Genomic DNA, 20,142 nt, shown 5'->3' with positions numbered 1-20,142 from the left:
CATAGTGGCTGTATCAATTTACATTCCCACCAACAGTGCAAGAGGGCTCCCTTTTCTCCACACCCTCTCCAGCATTTGTTGTTTGTAGATTTTTTGATGCTGGCCATTCTGACTGGTGTGAGGTGATACCTCGTTGTAGTTTTGATTTGCATTTCTCTAATGATTAGTGATGTTGAGCATCCTTTCATGTGTGTGTTGGCAATCTGTATATCCTCTTTGGAGAAATGTCTATTTAGGTCTTCTGCCCATTTTCGGATTGGGTTTTTTTTTTTTTTTTGATACTGAGCTGCATGAGCTGCTTGTATATTTTGGAGATTAATCCTTTGTCAGCTGCTTCATTTGCAAGTATTTTCTCCCATTCTGAGGGTTGTCTTTTCGTATAGACACTAATGTTAAAACTTTGATATCCAGACATCACCAAGGAGAACTTCTTACAGTGCTGCCACATTGCAACAACAGTTTTAGTTATTAGATACAGAATTTTTTTCTCTTCAAACAGGTTTACCATCTTTCTGTTCCTGCCTCTTCAGCCTTCTCTTGTCTGTCTAGTGTGTTTTCTCTCTCTCACACTTTTTAAACCAACACTTGTGAAAATGAGAACTTGACGTTTCAAGTCTACAGATCTGAAATGCAATACCCAAAGAAATCTAAGATTTAATAAAATAAAATTGAAGAAAGAATTATGGGGCCCTTCTTTTGTGTTTGGGACATTGAAAATGGTGTTCTAAGAAAGAAAAGGGCTGGGCAAAGTGGTATCAATTGGAATTCTCTGTTCATTTGAGATTGTGGAATGCCTCTTACTTCAGGGATTAGGGAGGAATACTGAATAGTATCTAATTTTAAAGACTATGTTGTTGTGATGGCTGCTGCTGTATCTCCCTTTGGGAATAGTTGTATAGGGTTTCAAAAATGTCCCTTTGGCCTAATAAAACACTGGGTCTGGAGTTTAATTCAGTTTCTATTTGTAGCTGTTAATTGTATACCCGTTAACATGGACATTTAAAAACTATAATTTGAGAGTCAAGAGCAAGCAAACTCTTTCTGCAAGTTCAGAATATTAGTTTTATAACTGCAGAACTTCTTACTTCATCATCTTCCTGTCTTTCTGCCTAAGAGGCTCAGTCCAGGGTATGTGAGATTGAAGCACATTTGACCTTTTATTTATTTATTTATTTTATTTTATTTTATTTTATTTTTTTGTGGTACGCGGGCCTCTCACTGTTGTGGCCTCTCCGGTTGCGGAGCACAGGCTCCGGACGCGCAGGCTCAGCGGCCATGGCTCACGGGCCCAGCCGCTCCGCGGCATGTGGGATCTTCCCGGACCGGGGCACGAACCCGCGTCCCCTGCATTGTCAAGCGGACTCTCAACCACTGCGCCACCAGGGAAGCCCCATTTGACCTTTTAATGTCAATCTGATGATTTCAGATAAAGCCAAAAGAGGCCTGGCTTCACTTTGTCAAAGTTGTTGTAAAATGGGTTTTGATTTCAAAATAGTTTAGGAAATAGCATTACAATCTTAAATTATTATTAGAAATAATCAAGCAACCCATCATGCCCGTGGTTGCAGAAGGATAGTTTCTGTTAGGGTAATAGAACCAGTGATGGTGTAGATATGACTCAAACCATAATGATACTAGAAATAAGGATCCCCCCACCAATCCCCTCATTTTCCTTAGGTTTTCCAAAAACGCATACAATAGTAGCATAGTACTTGAATATCCCATTTTTTATCTCTTTCAGTTTCAATGTTAGAAGCCCAGGCAAATTTTTTTTTTATAAATTTATTTTTGGTTGCACTGGGTCTTTGTTGCTACACAAGGGCTTTCTCTAGTTGCAGAGAGCGGGGGCTACTCTTCGTTTTGGTGCGTGGGCTTCTCATTGCGGTGGCTTCTCTTGTTGCGGAGCGCAGGCTTCAGTAGTTGTGGCATGCGGGCTCAGTAGGTATGGCGCACGGGCTTAGTTGCTCCTCAGCATGTGGGATCTTCCCGGACCAGGGCTCAAACCCATGTCCCCTCCCCTGCATTGGCAGGTGGATTTTTAACCACTGTGCCACCAGGGAAGTCACAAGGCCAGGCAGACTTTTACAGACTATAGGACAAACATGCATAAGAACAATATCCACGTATTACTTGGATTTCTGAGTTGGAAGAAGAATTAAACAATCTCGTTTACCTTTTTCTGTTTAGTATTGCCATATTTGAATGTCATACTTAGGTCAATAAAAACTTAATTTTCTGCTTGGTATTTGTCATTTATGTGGTTTGTTTATTAATTAGTCTTACAGTTTTCCTTTTTAATATTAATATTTCTTTAAATTTTTATAGAACAAGTGGAAAATCTATACAAATAACAGTGCAGGGAAACATTTTTTGTTGTGTATTGTTTAGTGTTATTCAAAGTTAAGTTTTGCAAGTGAGATGTCATGTTGCTGTGGAATTACTGGCATAGATTATATGATGTTTGTCAGTTTACGAGACACTGAGCTCCAAAGCAATTTCTTTTATGCTGGAGGCAGTTCAGTTTTATTTCTTTAAGGGTCTGCAGCATTATAATGTTTTTAATTTCCTGTGATGCTTACTGATACAAAATTCCAGTGGATGATAAAATGGAGAAAGGCTATATGTCCCTGCTATTAATTTTGTGAAGCAGAAAGTTGGATCTGGATTTTGAATTTAGTGTGAGGTTGACTTGAAAAGAATTAAACCTTTTAGTTTGAGATAATTGTAGATTTACATGCAGTTGTAAGAAATAGTACAGAGAGACACTGGGTATACTTCATCCAGTTTTCCCCGATAGTGAAATCTTGGAAGAACTATTGTGCAATATTGCAACCAGAATATTGGCGCTGAGATAGTTAATGAAGAGAACAGTTTCATCCCCACAAGGATCACCCTTATTGCCCTTTATAACCACACCCTCTTCCCTCTGGCTCATGCCCCTCCTTCCAACCCCTGGCGACCACTAATCTATTCTCCATTTCTGTACTTCTGTCATTTTGAGGATGTATGAATGGAACTGTATGGTCTGTAACCTTTCAGACTTGGCTTTTTTTTTCTTAACGTAATTCTCTGGCTATTCATCCTGGTTGTTGCACGTGTTAACAGTTTGTTACTTTTTTATTTTAAATGATTTTTTTTGATGTGGACCATTTTTAAAGTCTTTACTGAACCTGTTACAACATTGCTTCTGTTTTATGTCATGGCCCTCTGGCTGCGAGGCATTTGGGACCCCAGCTCCCCGACCAGGGATTGAACCCGCACCCCCTGCATTGGTAGGCGAAGTCCCAACCACTAGACTGCCAGGGGAAGTCCCAACAGTTTGTTACTTTTTATTGCTTAATAGTATTCCTTACTATGGCTGTACCACGGTTTATTTAACCATTTACCTGATGAAAGATACCTGGATTATTTCCAGTTTGGTTAGTTACAAATAAAGCTGTTGTAAAATTGATGTACAGATTTTTATGTGGATGAAAGTCTTCATTTCTCTGGGATAAATGCTGATGAGTTTCTGGGTTCTTTGGTAGCTGCATGTTTAGTGGTTCATTTGTTTTTTTAGAGAAACTGCCAAACTATTTTCCAGCCTTCCTGTACCATTTTACATCCCCACCAGCAATGGTATGAGTGATCCAGTTTCTCTCCATCGTCAGCAGCAGGTGGTATTGTCACTCTATTTTATTTTTGCGATTCGGATAGGTGTGTAGTGATATCTCATTGTGGTTTTAATTTGCATTTCCCTAATAGCCAATGATGGTGAACATCTTTTCATGTGCTTATCTGCCAGTTGTATAGCTTCTTTGGTACAGTGTCTCTGTGCTTTTGGTATCAAATCTGCTCTTTACCTAGATTCTGAAGACTTTATCTTATTTTTTTACTTCTCATTTTCTGTTTTACATTTGAATCCATGATCCATTTTGAGTTGATATTTTGTATAAAGTGTCAGATGACTTAGGTTGAGGTTTCCTTTTTGTTTTTCCTGTGGAGAGCCAGTTGCCCCAGCAACATTTCTTTAAAAGATTGACTTCTCTCTGTTGTCTTGCCTTTGCACCTTTGTCAAAAATCAGTGGGCCATACTTGTATGGAGCTAGTTCTGGATTCTCTGTTCTGGTCCATTGATCTGAGTGCCTGTTTCTCTGACGATGCCACACAGTCTTGATTACTGTAGCTGTATAATAAGTCTTGAAATCAGGTGGAACAGTTTCAACCACCTTATTCTCCTTTTTCAAAATTGTTTTGGCTCTTCTGATATTTCTGCTTTCCACATGAATTGTAGGATAATCTTATGGATATCTACAAAAAAAATCTTGCTAGGAATTTCAATAAACCAAGCTATCAGTTTGGGGGAAATTGACATCTTTACCATGAGTCTTACTGTGTATGAACATAGTATATCTCCTTTTTGTATTCATTTATGAGATGGTCAGTCAGGAGCGGCCACAAGAGGAGAGAGAGGAGAGGCTCAGGAAAATAAAGTTTGTTATGTTTACAGGTTCTAGAGACAGGCATGGCATACAGGGCCATATGGAAAAACACCAAGGTGGTCAGGAGGCAGAAAAGGGGAGTGCTTAAGCCATAGCCTTTATTGGGGTTTCCACGGGAAAGGCGAGGCAGGATAAACACCTTAGAATTGGCTAGTCTGAATAATTTCAGCAGGTTTTGGGCTATAGGAAGAGTCTCTCATTGCGTGGTACCTGGTCCTGGGATGATGAAGGCAGAAGAATATTGTCTCCTGAGGTATAAGGGCCAGATAGAGGAGGTATGGCTCTGGATTGGCGAGTTTGCATATTAAAGACATGCTCTTCTGGGCCTTTGCTACCTCTAAGAATTGGCTGGCCCTGGGAGGGTAGGGTCATTCTCTCCCCAGCCAGAAAGGTTTTTTTAAGATGTCAAAACATCATATTGTACAGAAAATAAAATACACACACACACACACACACACACACACACACACACACAAATACATCTCTTCATTTATTTAGCTTGTCTTTGATTTTTTAAAAAACAACATTGTTTATATTTATATTATACATAATTTATCAGTCTAGTGGTGTCATCATTTTACCCATTCAAGTGAAGTATAGAAAACTTACCTCCCTTTTCAACATTTAACCTCCCTCATTTTTATATAGTTGTCTTAAATATATCCTCTGGGCTTCCCTGGTGGCGCAGTGGTTGAGAGTCCACCTGCCGATGCAGGGGACACGGGTTCGTGCCCCGGTCCAGGAAGATCCCACATGCCGCGGAGCGGCTGGGCCCGTGAGCCATGGCCGCTGAGCCTGTGCGTCCGGAGCCTGTGTTCCGCAACGGGAGAGGCCACAGCAGTGAGAGGCCCGCATACCACACACACATATATATATGTATATATATCTCCTCTAAATACATTTAGAACCAAATCAAGCATTTTCCTAACATTTACTTCAACCATCCAACATAATTTAGAAAACTTAATAGGAGGCGGAAAGCCAATTGTATTTACCTGTATTTTTGCCTACCACGCTTTTGCTTCCTTCCTGATTTTCCAAGGTTCTTTTTTTTTTTTAAATCATTTCCTTTCTCTTTAGAATCCTTCCTTTATCCGTTCTTTTATGATAGGTATGCTGGTGACAAATTGCTGTTTTTGTTGGTAAAAAGAAAAGGCTGAACATTGTTAATTTCGGATGGGTTCAAGGTAATACTAGTGGATGATCAGTAGGGGTTGAAGGAAAAGGAAGACTGTGTGCAGAAGTGACCTGCAAGGGCTAATGTGATGTATGTGATTCCTTTTTCCTCCTCAACCACTTTATATGGGGGATTCACTGTGTGTAAGGCAGTGGGTGGTGGGAGTTACACAAGGTGGTAGCCATGTATAGGGGAATACTACTCAGCAACGAAAGAGAATGAACTATATATAAACAACATGGAAGAATCTCAAATGCGTTTTGCTAAGTGAAAGAAGCCAGACAAATAAGAATACATAGTATATGATTCCATTAACGTAAACTCTAGAAAATGCCAACTAATGACAGAAGGTAAATCAGTGGGAGGAGAGAAAGGTAGTGAAATGGAGGGATTACCAAGGGAACTTGAGGAAACACTTGGGGGTGTTGCTATCTTGATCGTGGTGGTGATTTCACTGGGACGTGCGTATGTCAAACATATCTAATTGTACACTTTAAATATACGCAGCTCTGGAAGTTCCCTGGCGGTCCAGTGGTTAGGAGTCGGCACTTTCACTGCCGTGGCCCTGGGTTCAATCCCCGGTCAGGGAACTAAGATCCTGGAAGCCTCACGGATGGCCAAAAAAAAAAAAAAAAATGCAGCACATTGTAGGTCAGTTGTAACTCAATAAAGCTGTTCAGAAAAACCCACATCAACAAGTGTTCCTCCCGTGCATGACTATTGTGCAGCTCCCTGATGTGCAACTCCAACTTGTCCACACTCTTGTTTTACAGTACGGGACCAGTGATTACATGCTGGGATGTTGTAGCATCGTCAAATTGCTCTGAAAGTTTTTAAGTGCTCAGTTTCAGTTTTTAAACCTTTTAATTTTTAAAAAAATTTATTTTATTTTTTGTTTATTTTTGTCTGTGTTGGGTCTTCATTGCTGCGCACGGGTTTTTTCCTCTAGTTGTGGTGAGCGAGGGCTACTCTTCGTTGCGGTGCACGGGCTTCTCATTGCTGTGGCTTCTCTTGTTGCGGAGCACGGGCTCTAGGTGCACGGGCTTCAGTAGTTGTGGTACGTGGGCTCAGTAGTTGTGGCTCACAGGCTTAGTTGCTCCGTGGCATGTGGGATCTTCCCAGACCAGTGCTTGAACCCGTGTCCCCTGCATTGGCAGGCAGATTCTTAACCACTGCTCCAACAGGGAAGCCTTAATTAATTTTTAAAGTGAGATATAATTGACATATAACATTGTATTAGTTTTAGTTGTACGACCTAATTTTTTTTTTTTTTTTTTTTTTTGCTGTACGCGGGCCTCTCACTGTTGTGGCCTTTCCCGTTGCGGAGCACAGGCTCCGGACGTGCAGGCTCAGCGGCCATGGCTCACGGGCCTAGCCGCTCCGCAGCATGTGAGATCTTCCCGGACCGGGGCACAAACCCGTGTCCCCTGCATCGGCAGGAGGACTCTCAACTACTGTGCCACCAGGGAAGCCCCCTAATGTTTTGATATATGTTCAATTTAAAAACTTTTATCTTGTCACAGTAAGAAATCATCTTGTTTGTGCACCATGTTTTCAGTTGCACACACTGTTTCGGAGCAATGCTTCCACACTATTTATATACAATTTTTTCCCATCTCATTCTATATGTATCATTCTGAAACCCTTATACCCTACTTCATGGTCACAGTATCATTTGATTAGCCTGTGTTCTGGGGTATACATTCTGGCATGGAGCACATGGGATTTTCTCAGCATGAGTCCTAGGAAATTAACTAGATCTGATAAAACATGCTGCCGGATTTCAAAGTGGATTATACTGGAATGTTGGTATAATGTTGCCCCACTTGTATTTCTGAAGGAATCATTTAAAAGTTTCATGCAGTGTAAGAATTTTTCAAACTGGGGTGTGCTGGAGCATCCTAGGGATCTGGCATGGGAAAATCTGTGTTCAGATTCTGGCTTCCAAGTGGACTGGATGGCATGGGGGCAAAGCTGCTGCAGCTCTCTCAGCCTAGGTTTTCTGGCTTTAAAGACAGAGCAACGGTTCTCTCACAGAAGATTGGCGATATAGTGAAAATGCTTAGTAACTGATAAGTGCTGTAAGTCGGTAAGTTTATTTCACTAGGTGTATTTGTATCTTCGTCTGGGAGAGTTACTATGTTTTTCCTTCAGGAATAAGGCCCGTATATTGAAAATAATTTGGAAACCAGTTCTTAAAAATGGAAGATGAATTTTGTAGAGTGTCTTGTCTGTTACACATAGGCTAAAGAACCAAGAGATACACATGAAATAATATACTTTTTCCCTCTCTTTTCAGGCAGTTACTCTCTTAACCGAATTAATTAGGGAAAACTTCAGGAACAGCAAATTAAAACAGTGCCTTTTACCAACCCTGGGGGAGCTGATCTATCTTATAGCCACCCAGGTAAGGTTGTCTGGTTAACTCTGTTGTTCTTTGATGTGTTCTGACATATCATGGCAGATATCAAAATCAAAATTTTTTGATTTTGTCTCTTTGAGCACACCTAAGGAATTTAGGAGAATTTTTACCTCTGGAGGAGAGAGGCTCTCAGTGTCTTTCTGACTCTTCTTCTATCTCTCCTTGTCTGTCTTCCCTCTCCCCCAGTGCCTCTTTTTCTTTAAAGTGTAGGAGATTCTCAGGCTGTATTTTAAAACCGGTGGACCAGAGTCCCCAAAGTACTCCCTAGGTTGCTGCCATCTTTGTTTTTTTTTTTATTTTTTTTTCTTCGGTACGCGGGCCTCTCTCTGTTGTGGCCTCTCCCGCTGCGGGGCACAGGCTCCGGACGCGCAGGGGGATGTTTCATTGTCTTTGAGTAAATTTAGGGCTAGAGCCCTACCTAAAACTTGCAGTGCTCTCTGTAAGTATTATTAACAATGATACAGTGGAGCTGATTTTTTTTTTTTTTCTTCGGTACGCGGGCCTCTCTCTGTTGTGGCCTCTCCCGCTGCGGAGCACAGGCTCCGGACGCGCAGGCTCAGCGGCCATGGCTCATGGGCCCAGCCGCTCCGCGGCATGTGGGATCTTCCCAGACCGGGGCACGAACCCGCGTCCCCTGCATCGGCAGGTGGACTCTCAACCACTGCGCCACCAGGGAAGCCCTGCTGCCATCTTTGACTCCTTCATGCAAGAGGATCCTGTTGGTTCTCCCAGTGTAAAAGCGCCATTATTATTGAAAACACTATGTGTAAATATAGCTCTTAACATGGCATGAGAATTTGTGACTGCAGAATTCGACTTCTTATATTTGGGACTATATTGAATAGATATAGATAAATTATGAGTTATTCATTTCATGTGATGCTCTGAGTGTTTTAATGAGTTACCAGTAAGTTATAAGTTAATCAAAAGTTCTCTCCTTGTACTTATGTTTTGCTTCTAGAACTTGCTTAAATGTTATATAACCTGAGTATCCTTAGTATCTAAATTGACTTTCTGGATGATCATCATTTTAAGGCAATTAACTTAATTACTATAAAACATCAGTATTTAAAATCATTTAGTTCCATACTTATTATTGATAGCCTGTACAGCAAATCTCACCTCCTTAGTCTTCGTTTTCATAAATGTGTTGGCTATTCCTGGCCCTTTACATGTCAGAATAAATTTTAGAATCAGATTGTCCAATTCTGAAATCATCTTTTGAACCCTGCATTGACTATACAGAAATACTGCTGTCTTTGTGATTTTGAGTCTTCTAATGCATGTTCGGGATTGTACTGCATCTCTGAGGAAAGTATTAGTACATTTATGATATGTTGTCCTTTAATGCACAAAAAAATGGTGTTTTCATGTATTTATATTAAAATATTTTTCATTTAAGTTATTTAAATTATTGGGTTGGCCAAAAAGTTCGTCATCTTAACAGAAAAACCCAAATGAACTTTTTGGCCAACCCAGTATATTTCACTCATAAAGCTTTTTACATTTAGCTTGGTTGAGTTTATTCTCAGGTAATTTTATATTTTGAAGAGATAACACATTCATGAAACTAGAAAACTTGGAAGTATAGAAAGGTAAACAGGGAAGGGTCTCTTTTCTATTTTTGTCCCCCATCTGTGTAGTTCCCCAATAAATAACCATTACGATTACTTTCTTACTTATATTTACAGCATTAGTTTTGCACAAATGAGCGAGTAGAAATGTAGATTCTTACTTTGTCTCATTTTATATAGCAAGCAGAGCAACTTTTTTCACTTAATAGTTACACAGTATTAAACACAGTGTATGTCGATACATACACTGGAGCTATTTCTTTTTTTTGTTTTTGTTTTGTTTTTTGCGGTACGCAGGCCTCTCACTGTTGTGGCCTCTCCCGTTGCGGAGCACAGGCTCCGGACGCGCAGGCTCAGCGGCCATGGCTCACGGGCCCAGCCGCTCCGCGGCATGTGGGATCTTCCCAGACCGGGGCATGAACCCGTGTCCCCTGCATCAGCAGGCGGACTCTCAACGAACGCGCCACCAGGGAAGCCCTGGAGCTATTTCTTAATAATTAATATGGATGTCTTTCTCAATTAGTACTTAGAGCTCCCTCCCTCCTCCTCTTGCACTGGAACATTCTCTTGTGTGCTAAGTTTTGTGAAAGACAGTTTTCCTTGCAGTTCTTCAGGGGGTGGGGCTGGAGAGTTTATATTGACTTTACTCTTACCTTGGGCCCTGGAGGCCTTGACATCAAAGCTCAAATTTACCAAGTTCTGCAGGCCATCAGAATAAAAGCAAACTTCAGTGCTCTGTTTATCCCTTCATGCTTGCAGCTAATTTTTGGCTTGATTATTCTTTGTTTTCTTGTCAGCTTTCTGAGGCATTTTAAGGATACAGAATAAAACTGCTTTCCTTAGAAGAAAGGTCAGGTATCTCAGACCACAGGAAGTGTGGTCTGCCATCTTATCATGGGTGGGAGTCTAGTACAGTTTATTTGGGGAGCATGTGTCCCATTTTTTTTTTACCTTTCCCCCCAGCTTAATTGAGGTATAATTGGCCATAAACTGCACATGTTTAAAGATTAAAATTTGGTCAACGCTAATACATGTATACATCTGTGAAACCATCATCACAGTCAAGATAATGAAAATATCTGTCGCCTCCAAAAGTTTTCTCAGCACCATTTGTTACCCCTCCCGCCTGCCCCTCTCCCCACCCGCAGGCAACCGCTGATTTGCCTTCTGTCATATAGACTAGTTTGCATTTTGTAGAGTCTTATATAAATGGAATAATGCAGAATCATATTTCTATTTGTTTCTAAAAGTAGATCTAGAGAATCATTTCCCTTGGTTCTCACTTTAATTGGATGTAAGCTAGGCTGTTTTAATAAAGGGATGATTCTGTGGCCATGACATTTGACCACATCTTATGATAGCAAACCAGAAAAGGAAGTTATGTCCCTGGATCCACACAAATCACTAATGTTTCATGAGATGAGGCTGTTTGTGGCATTGTCACTTAGAATATAGGTAAACCTTAACATCTCAGGTCAGTGCTGACGTAGTGAGACTGACCTGAAGTGACTGATATATGTATACGCACACACACACATACATACGTACATACATGCATATCGTATATAATGTAGACACCTAAGTCCTGTCCTTTTGCTTCTCTGGTAACACCCTAAGGTTATAAGCATGAGAACAGAAGACCAGACTGTGATTCTGGCGAGGCTATTATAAGGCAACACATTTATAGTTTACGTATTTTTTTTCTGACTTTTGTCAAGGATACATACCACATTGAGGCCAGGTATTCTTATATTTTGTCTCTTTTTGTCCAGCCAATAATCATTTCCAGATGATCTCCTTGCTTCACTCTTGTGTCCATTGAAGTCTTCCACAAACATCAGCCAGAGTGAGCCTGTTAAACCCATGAGACTCTGCAGTTGTCACTCCTCAGAGCCCTGCCATGCTTCCTGTCTTCCTCGTTGTCACAGCTAAATCTCCAGTTACCTTCTGGGCTCTTGTGAGCTGCCTCCCCAGTCCCCATATGACCTCTGCCCTCACGACCCTCTTAGTTGTTTCCTCCTCCCAGGCGCACTGCCCTCCCCACAGTTCCCTGAAACTCCTCGTACCCTGATCCTGCCCCCACACCTTTGCATTTGCTGTTCCCCCTGCTTGCATTCTTTTCCCCCTAGATGTTTACAGTTTCTCTCTGCTCACATGGATCCCTGCAGAGAGCCTTCTCCTGGCCCTGAGCAATGTGAGATGGAGCCTCTCTGACTACAGTCTTCCTCTAACTCCTTAGCCTGGTGTGCTTTTCTTCCTTTTTTTTTTTTTAATTAAAAAATTTTTTTTATTGAGGTATAGTTGATGTATAATGTTGTGTTTAATTTCTGCTGTACAGCAAAGTGACTCAGTTTATATATATATATATATATATATATATACTTTTTAATATTTTCCATTATGGTTTATAACAGGATATTGCATATAGTTCCCTGTGCTATACAGTAGGACCTTGTTTATCCATTGCTATGCTTTTCTTTATAGCGCTCATCACTATCTTGACTTGTTTGTTTAATTAAAAAAAAACTTTGTCCCCCACCAAATGCCATTAAAACAGAACGTTTATCTTTCTTTTTTTTTTTTTTAATTTATTTATTTATTTATGGCTGTGTTGGGTTTTCGTTTCTGTGTAGGGCTTTCTCTAGTTGTGGCAAGCGCTCCGTATGTATATGGTACACTGCTAGTAATGACCCTAAGATACTGAAAGATTCTGTCTTTTAAACAAAGATTAAGTTCAGTTTAATGTTTTCAGTGTTCAGTACATTTACTGAATTCTGACTGGCTGGTAGTTATGTGGTGCAGGTAGTATTATTAGAGTATGTTGAAACTCTCCATTAATCAAAAAATCTAATTTATCAGGTCACCTTGTGAGAAGATTATGCCAAATAAAAGTCATTTTCTGAGCAATGGCAAAATACACTGATGATTACAAATTATTTCTTCATTCCTGTGTTATGGTCCTGTTCACTGGAAGATTAAGTTTCTGAAAGGAAGGTTAATTATAAACACCTCAATTTATCCTCTTTTGGCCCAGCTTTATCTCTTTGACTTGAAATGTAGGAAGCAGAACTATGAAGTTCAATAAACTAGTTTGTTTAATGGTTTCTTTTTTTTTTTTAAATAAATTTATTTATTTATTTATTTATTTGTTTTTGACTGTGTTGGGTCTTCGTTTCTGTGCGAGGGCTTTCTCTAGTTGTGGCAAGCGGGGGCCACTCTTCACTGCGGTGCGCGGGCCTCTCACTATTGCGGCCTCTGTCGTTGCGGAGCACAGGCTCCAGACGTGCAGGCTCAGTAATTGTGGCTCATGGGCCCAGTTGCTCCGCGGCATGTGGGATCTTCCCAGACCAGGGCTCGAACCAGTGTCCCCTGCATTGGCAGGCAGATTCTCAACCGCTGCGCCACCAGGGAATCCCAGAACGTTTATCTTTCTTGCTCACAGCTGTGTGGCTATTGTTTAGAAGAGTTCCTCGCACACAGTAGGTGCTTTTTTCCACTCATGAACTGCACCAAGGCCAATGGGACTGGAGGGGAATGAGCAGGAAGTAAGGCTGCAGAGACTGGCAGGGACGTGACCATGGAGGGCTCCTCGGCCAAGTCGGATGTCTGGGTCTTGATCCTGAGAGCAAGGGGAAGCCGATAAAGTTTTAAGAAGGGTAAGGGTGTCATCTGATTTAAGTGCCACAAAGATGACTCTGGTTTAAATGTGGAGAATAGATTGGAGTATGGTAAGAGAGGCTTCTGGATCCTAACGGAGAGTATGTGAAGCAGGAGCAAACTTAGGAGAGGAGTGGGCATTTCAGAAAAGAGAAGGTCGATAGGGCTGAGTGTCCAAGAAAGAGGGCCACAGAGTCCCCTGGCTTGAGTGACACGAAAGTCACCGGTAACCCAACAAGAGCTGTTTCGTGTATTTATTTATTTAACGTGGAGTGAGTGAGACCAAAGAAGTCAGACTCCGGCATGTTGAGGATTTAGGGGGAGGTGAGGACACTTGAGGAAGTGAATGTAAAGCTGAGGATGGTTGTGGGAAAGAGTGGAGGGGCGAGGGGCTCTTTTGAAAATGGGAGACAACAGGGGGCCAGATCAAGCTGGCGGAATAGAAGGACGTGGAGCTCACCTTCTCCCACAAAGACATCAAAAATACACCTACAGGGGACTTCCACTGCCGGGGGCACGGGTTTGATCCCTGGTCGGGGAACTAAGATCCCACATGCCACGCGGCCCAGCCAAAAAAAAAAAGAAAAACATCTACATGTAGTTCTCACAGCACATCTGAAAATGGGAGATGACAGTGAGTCTGTTCTAGTGGAAATGGAAGGGATCCCGTGGAGATAGGACCTCGAGCACTTAGGAGCAATAAGGGGTGGTCCAGATCCTAACGACCCTGAAGAAAGCAGGGTGGGAACGGGCTCGTGAGCCTATGTGGAAGGGGTGGAGGAGCCTGTCCTGCTGTAACCACTGGATATGGGCAGCAGCTGGCTGCAGGGGGAGGTGAGTTAGTAGTTCCCTTCTCATCACTTCCATGGTCTCCGCGAAGGAGGAAAAGTAGGTGAAGTGATGGCAGGGCCACGGGTTTGAAATACTGTGGTCCTTTAGGAGAGGGAATTGGTCAGAGAGAGAGACAGGCCTGGAGAGTGACGTGGAAGGTCCCTGGGCTTACTGATCCTAGGTCCTTTGTGGACTCTGTGTTCTTGGTGTCACCCCTCCAAGAGCCCAGCTATCTGAGAGCAGGCCTGGAGAAAACCAGCCACTGGCTCCCTCTAAGGTTGAGTTTCCCCGGGCCCAGCACAAGGGCACTCCAGAGGGTGAGGTCATTCAGGCCTTTGGCCAGAGTGATTAAATGATAGACCAGGAATCGAAGTGGCTGCCAGGGAGGGTAGGGGATGGACTGGGGGAAAGAGAAGGGGTGGGGGAGGGGAGACGGGGAGCAGAGTCCAGTGATGTTAAGGAAAGGTTGTGGTGGGCCTCCTGAATAAATGAGCTGGAAGGGAGGAAAGTTGTGTTTGGAAGTTGAATTGGGTGCTGATTCGCGATTTTTGAGCTGGAGCAGCTCTGGATGTTAATGTCTGATTTATGACCCTATGTGGAATTCCATGATTAAGGGTACAGTTTTAATGGGTCACAATTCTCATCATGGGTATTAAATACTTTTGGATCAGTAAGGTACCAATTCTAACATTTGGACAATCTTAAAGAAATATTCTAAGCAGAGCCGAATTTCTTCTGCTATAAAGAGATGATTGTTTTTCGCCTTTCTCTGTGGCCCCTGGTTTAGTTTGTGATTTTATTTGATAGGTTCCAGGAGTGTTCTTGCGGTTATCTCTCTAATTTGGTTCTTCTGTGAAAGAATTTTTCCTGATGTCATTAAAATCAGTGTACCCGCTAATCATAATTGCTGACTTTTATTGAGCTTTGTCTTGCTAGGTAGCATCCGGGGTTTTACTTGTTCCTATGGATTATCCGGAGATATTACTCAAAGCTGTGTGTTCTGTGCTTTCAAATCGTTACAGATAATGTCATACCTTTTAGGTAGGAGTAGCTGTATCATCACCTGCAGTTATCAGTGGAATGGTTTCTCTATCGACCAGGTCATACTGTCATTTCTTAGTTCTTTCCATCTAGCTACTGCTGAGGGGATCTTATCAACATCACATACAACATAATGAGAAATAGAAGAAATACCTTGTATGTACAGTGCAGTAAAAGACCCCTCATCAGGTCATAGTTGTCAGGCTGTACTTTCAATAGAATGTTAAGAAGTTTTAGGTAGTTTGTATATATGAAACCGAGCCTTTTTCTTGAAAGGGTTAATTTAATATCTTTTGTGCTATTAGCTTCACTGCCTTTCCTTCTACTTCATTTTAGGAAGAAAAAAAAAAGAAGCCCCGAGAATGCTGGGCTGTTCCCTCGGCTGCATACACGGTGCTAATGAGGTGCCTTCGGGAAGGGGTAAGCCTTCTTTGTTGTCCTCTGTAGACGCTTGCAATTGTAATAACCCTTCAGGCACTGTGTGAGGATTGTAGCCTGCAGCAGTGCAGGAGCCTGTCAACCAACCACTGTATTGCTCCTGAATTTAAGTAATCCCGACAAGCCACTGTGAGCCAGTGACCTACGGTGGATCAAGTGTAAAAACGAACTAACTCTCATTCACTTGTTAAAATGTCTTGCTTTTTAAGAGGTGATAGCAAATATAAACAACCTAACTAGTTCTCAGTAACATATATACTTAATCCTCCCCTCTCTTTGAAAGTTATCGATACAACAGTTTAACAAGCAAGGTATATGCAGAGAATTTTCTGCGAACCTCGACATCCCCGTGATTATCTTGTCAGGTTGCCATTTTGTGGTTCAGAAACGGGGAAGCTGCCACTAGTATCTGTTGATTTTAATATTAAGTAGTAGTTATTATGTGATATGTTTTTTTTCTTTTTTTTTCAATTTATTCACATCCGTTCTCATGCTGTTGTTAATGGCTGAAAACCAGCCAGCTAGCCAACCAACCAACCTGAATATGTAGCTCCTGTGTGTAATTGTGTAGAGGATTTAGTAACTGACCTAAAAGGTTGGCATTTTTCTGTTTGCTTTAAACCTTGACATTGTTTCACCCAAGGCAGAGCCATAAGCTAAAAACATTCCTTAAGGAATGAAAAAAACACACGTCAGAATAAACATCTTTCTTTTGAGTTCATTACTTCATGAGTTATATGGTAATGGAATGATGTCCCAAGTGTAGAAAAATCTCTGCAAGGTTTTCCCCTAGTGATCCAGAAAGGAGGTGTGAACACTTACCCGCCTGTAGGGTTAACTATGTAGTCAGTTGTCACTGTGGGATGTGAATGAAGCCAGTGTTATGTACTTTATCAGCAGTATGAGAATTAAGTTATGTTTATCTATAGTCAAAAGACATTTTTGGATTTATCATTCAAGGCCTCAAGCTAGGCACACCTGGGGGCACATGGTTGAAGAAGGTGGAATTTCTATTCATGCAGAGATCCTACCTGTTGTGGGAGATAAGATAAAAATATAAAGTAGACTCTGTCAAGTACATTCATGCAAAAGAACAAAATATAGGAGCTCAAAGGAGAAAGGAGTCTTCTAGGAATTTTTTAAATGGTGTAAAGAAATTTTTAAAACTTTGTGTCTTTAATTTATAAAACTTAGATTAATGCCTACTAAAAGATGATCAATTCTAATCCATGAGGTGGTATCCTTTATTAAATATATCCTCCCCACCCCCTCCTGTGTTTTCATTGGGTACATACTGTAAAGAATAGCGTTTGATATACATGTGTATTGTTAACAAATAATAACTGTAAAATAGTGATGTAGCTAATGATATAGTTTGTCTTGGTATGTATGACAAGTCTTGTATCTTTTCATTAAGAGGGAGAAAAGTCCAGAACTCTCTAATTTATGAAAATTTTATATGTTTGAAAAGCATTTAAGTGTATGCTTTGGCAGCATGTACACTAATACTGTCCCTATTAAATAAATTCAGAGGTTATCATCCCCCCCAAAAAAGGATTTCTGTCCTTACAAAAATAATTCAACTGTAGCAATTCTTTAGCATATTTGTCTAATGTATTCAGGACATAGTTGAGGTAAAAAAAATTTTAAGCCACTTCAGTGATTAAAAAAATTTTTTTTTAATGTAGAAAACTGTTTTCCCAGCCCCTACTGGTATTTCTGAAAGTAGGTTATTTAATAGTGAAATGTACCTCATATACAGAAGAGTATATGAAATGTAGGAGTATGGTTAAAAGCACACACTTTGACACACTTACTCTATTTAAAAAAAAAAAAGTGGGGGGGACTTCCCTGGTGGTGCAGTGGTTAAGAATCTGCCTGCCAATAGAGGAGACATGGGTTCGAGCCCTGGTCCAGGAAGGTACCACATGCCACAGGGCAACTAAGCCCATGGGCCACAACTACTGAGTCTGCACTCTAGAGCCTGTGGGCTACAACTACTGAAGCCTTCGTGCCCTAGAGCCTGCATGCTGCAACTACTGAAGCCCGCGGCCCGTGCTTCACAACAAGAGAAGCCACTGCAATAAGTCCGTGCACTGCAACGAAGAGTAGCCCCCACTAACTTCAACTAGAGAAAGCCCGCACGCAGCAACGAAGACCCAATGCAGCCAAAAAAAAAAAAAAAAAAAAAACACCCAAAAAACGCCAAGGTTGGGTCGCTGGTTGCTTAGAGAATTTTTCTCTCTCCCTCTAGGATTGCAATTTGTACTTTCTTTCAAAGAGTAAACACTATTCTGAGTTCGGTGATAAACTTTCCCAAGGTTTTCTTAATTTTTTTTTCTCGTTTCTTTATACTTTCCCAAGTTTTTCTTTGTAGTGTTTCCCTTTTTGAATGTATTGCTAAATATTATGTTGATTGAGTCTAAATGTTGAACTCTATAAATGGATTGGCACTGTGTTCTTTTGAGACTTAAGTTTTTTGCTTAAAGTTAGGTTGAGATTGGTACATGCTGGTTGTGTAAATTGTCTGTACCACTGAATAGTATGTTGTTGATGTGTGCCTCAGAGACACATGTGTGTATCAGTTTATACTCCCACCAGCAGTGTATAGGAGTATCCATTAACTGACATCTTCTTGAACATTTGATATAGTCAGACTTTAAGTTTTTGTCAGTCTGGAGGGCATTAAATTGTTTCTCAAAGTAGTTTTAATATGCATTTTCCTGATTACTAATGAGAATGACCATCTTTTTCTAGTTATTTTGGTTTCTGTAGTTTTTCCTGTTTTGAAAATGATTGTCTTAATTTTTTCTGTTGCTTTGTAGGAATTCTGCACACCTTCATTCCCACCCTCCCACCCACCCAGCCTATTGTTATAAAATGTTTCAAGTATTAGAAAAGGAAAGAAAACTATAATGATCACCTCTATTTACATCACCTAGGTTCAACGGTTAACGTTTTGCCCTCTTTGCTTTGTTGTAATATGTGTGTGTGTATATCTATCCATATATGTGTATTATTTATTCATTCATTTATTTTCTGAACTGTTTGAAAAAATTTCAGATGTCATGGTACTCCACCAATAGGAATTTTTAAAAAATGTATTCTGGATATTAATTTTTTTTTGTTTATGTGTATCCCAGATACTTTCTAATTTGTGTTTGGTCTTTTCATTTTCTTTACAGTGTCTATTGATAAGTAGAAGTTCCTAATTTTAATAGAAATTTATCAATCCATTCCTTTATTATTTGTTTTTTGTATCTTAAGAAAAGCTTCTCTACTCCAACTTCATTAAGATGGTCTATTACATATTTCTTCTAAAAGTTTTATTTTTCCTTTTTCCCTTTAGAAGTTTAATCCATTTGTAATTGTTTTGTGTGTGTGGTGCTATGTGTGGATCCAGTTTTATTTTTTAAAATAAACATAATCTGTTATCCCAGCATCACTTAATTAAAAGTCCATCTTGCCCCCACGGCTGTGCAGTGTACCTCTGTCATGTCAATGTGCATGTTTCTTCCTGGTCTCTATTTAGTTCTGTTGGCCTATTATTTGTGCCATGCTGTCTAAATTAATAGTATTTATTTTTAATAATTTAAAAATATAGAGGGGCGTTTTTTTCTTACCATTTTAATCTTTTTCATGAGTTCCTTAGCTTTTTTTGGTTCCTTTTTACTTAAAACGTTGATTCTAAAAGTTATATGCAAGTTTACTTGTTGGGATGTTGATTGAGAGTGTATATCTATGAATAAATTTGAGGAGAATTGGTTGATATTAGTGAAAATGGAAGGCATACTCAATGAGAAAACTAAAAAGAGAATGACACATTTGGTTTAAAAAACACTGGAATAAGATGATTGAAGTTCCTTTGAATTCTTGATGACATTCAGCTAATGTATTTAATTAATTGCTTAAGTTAACTCTCTCATATACAGCTCCCGTTCTTTACAGGTAGCATTTATAAAACATATTATGTACTGGCTGGACACAGGAAAGGTGAAAATGATTAAGACACTGCCCTATCTGCAATTTTTTTTTAATCCCTGGTTTAGTATGCCATTTATTGTTGTTTTGTAACTACATTTGCTTTTTTTTTCCTTTTTTCTTTGTTGTGTAGTTACTAAGACATTTAAGGCTATTAACTTTCAACCTAGTGTTAGCTGTATCCCATTGTTTTGACATGTAGTGTTTCCATTATTGTTATTTTATAGATAATCCCTAGTTTAAAATTTTATCTTGGTCCAGGGTTGTTTATGAGATGGTTTAAACTTTTTCAGGTGGGTGGGATTTTATTGCCTCTTTTTTCTTTTGTTGCAGTAACAAAGTTGCATTACTGTATAGATCAAGAATGTGGTCTGGGGCTTCCCTGGTGGCGCAGTGGTTGAGAGTCCGCCTGCCGATGCAGGGGACACGGGTTCGTGCCCCGGTCTGGGAAGATCCCATGTGCCGCAGAGCGGCTAGGCCCGTGAGCCATGGCCGCTGAGCCTGCGCGTCCGGAGCCTGCGCTCCTCAACGGGAGAGGCC

The 20,142-nt window shown here is 40.5% G+C and overlaps 1 protein-coding gene across 1 annotated transcript in view; it reads left to right on the top strand.

Moving 5' to 3' along the window:
- The window catches only part of ULK4 (unc-51 like kinase 4), a 591,889-nt gene that overhangs the window by 90,398 nt on the left and 481,349 nt on the right, over positions 1–20,142 (top strand). The window contains exons 18-19 of the mRNA XM_024117044.3: positions 7,958–8,065; positions 15,520–15,603. Of these exons, the coding sequence (XP_023972812.1) occupies positions 7,958–8,065; positions 15,520–15,603 (192 nt within the window). The remainder of the gene's footprint in view (positions 1–7,957; positions 8,066–15,519; positions 15,604–20,142) is intronic.

Source organism: Physeter macrocephalus, chromosome 18 (assembly GCF_002837175.3).
Source record: "Physeter macrocephalus isolate SW-GA chromosome 18, ASM283717v5, whole genome shotgun sequence".
Classification (NCBI taxonomy): domain Eukaryota; kingdom Metazoa; phylum Chordata; class Mammalia; order Artiodactyla; family Physeteridae; genus Physeter; species Physeter macrocephalus.
Note: the sequence above shows the minus strand (reverse complement) of the source record. Positions and strands in the feature narration are given on the sequence as shown.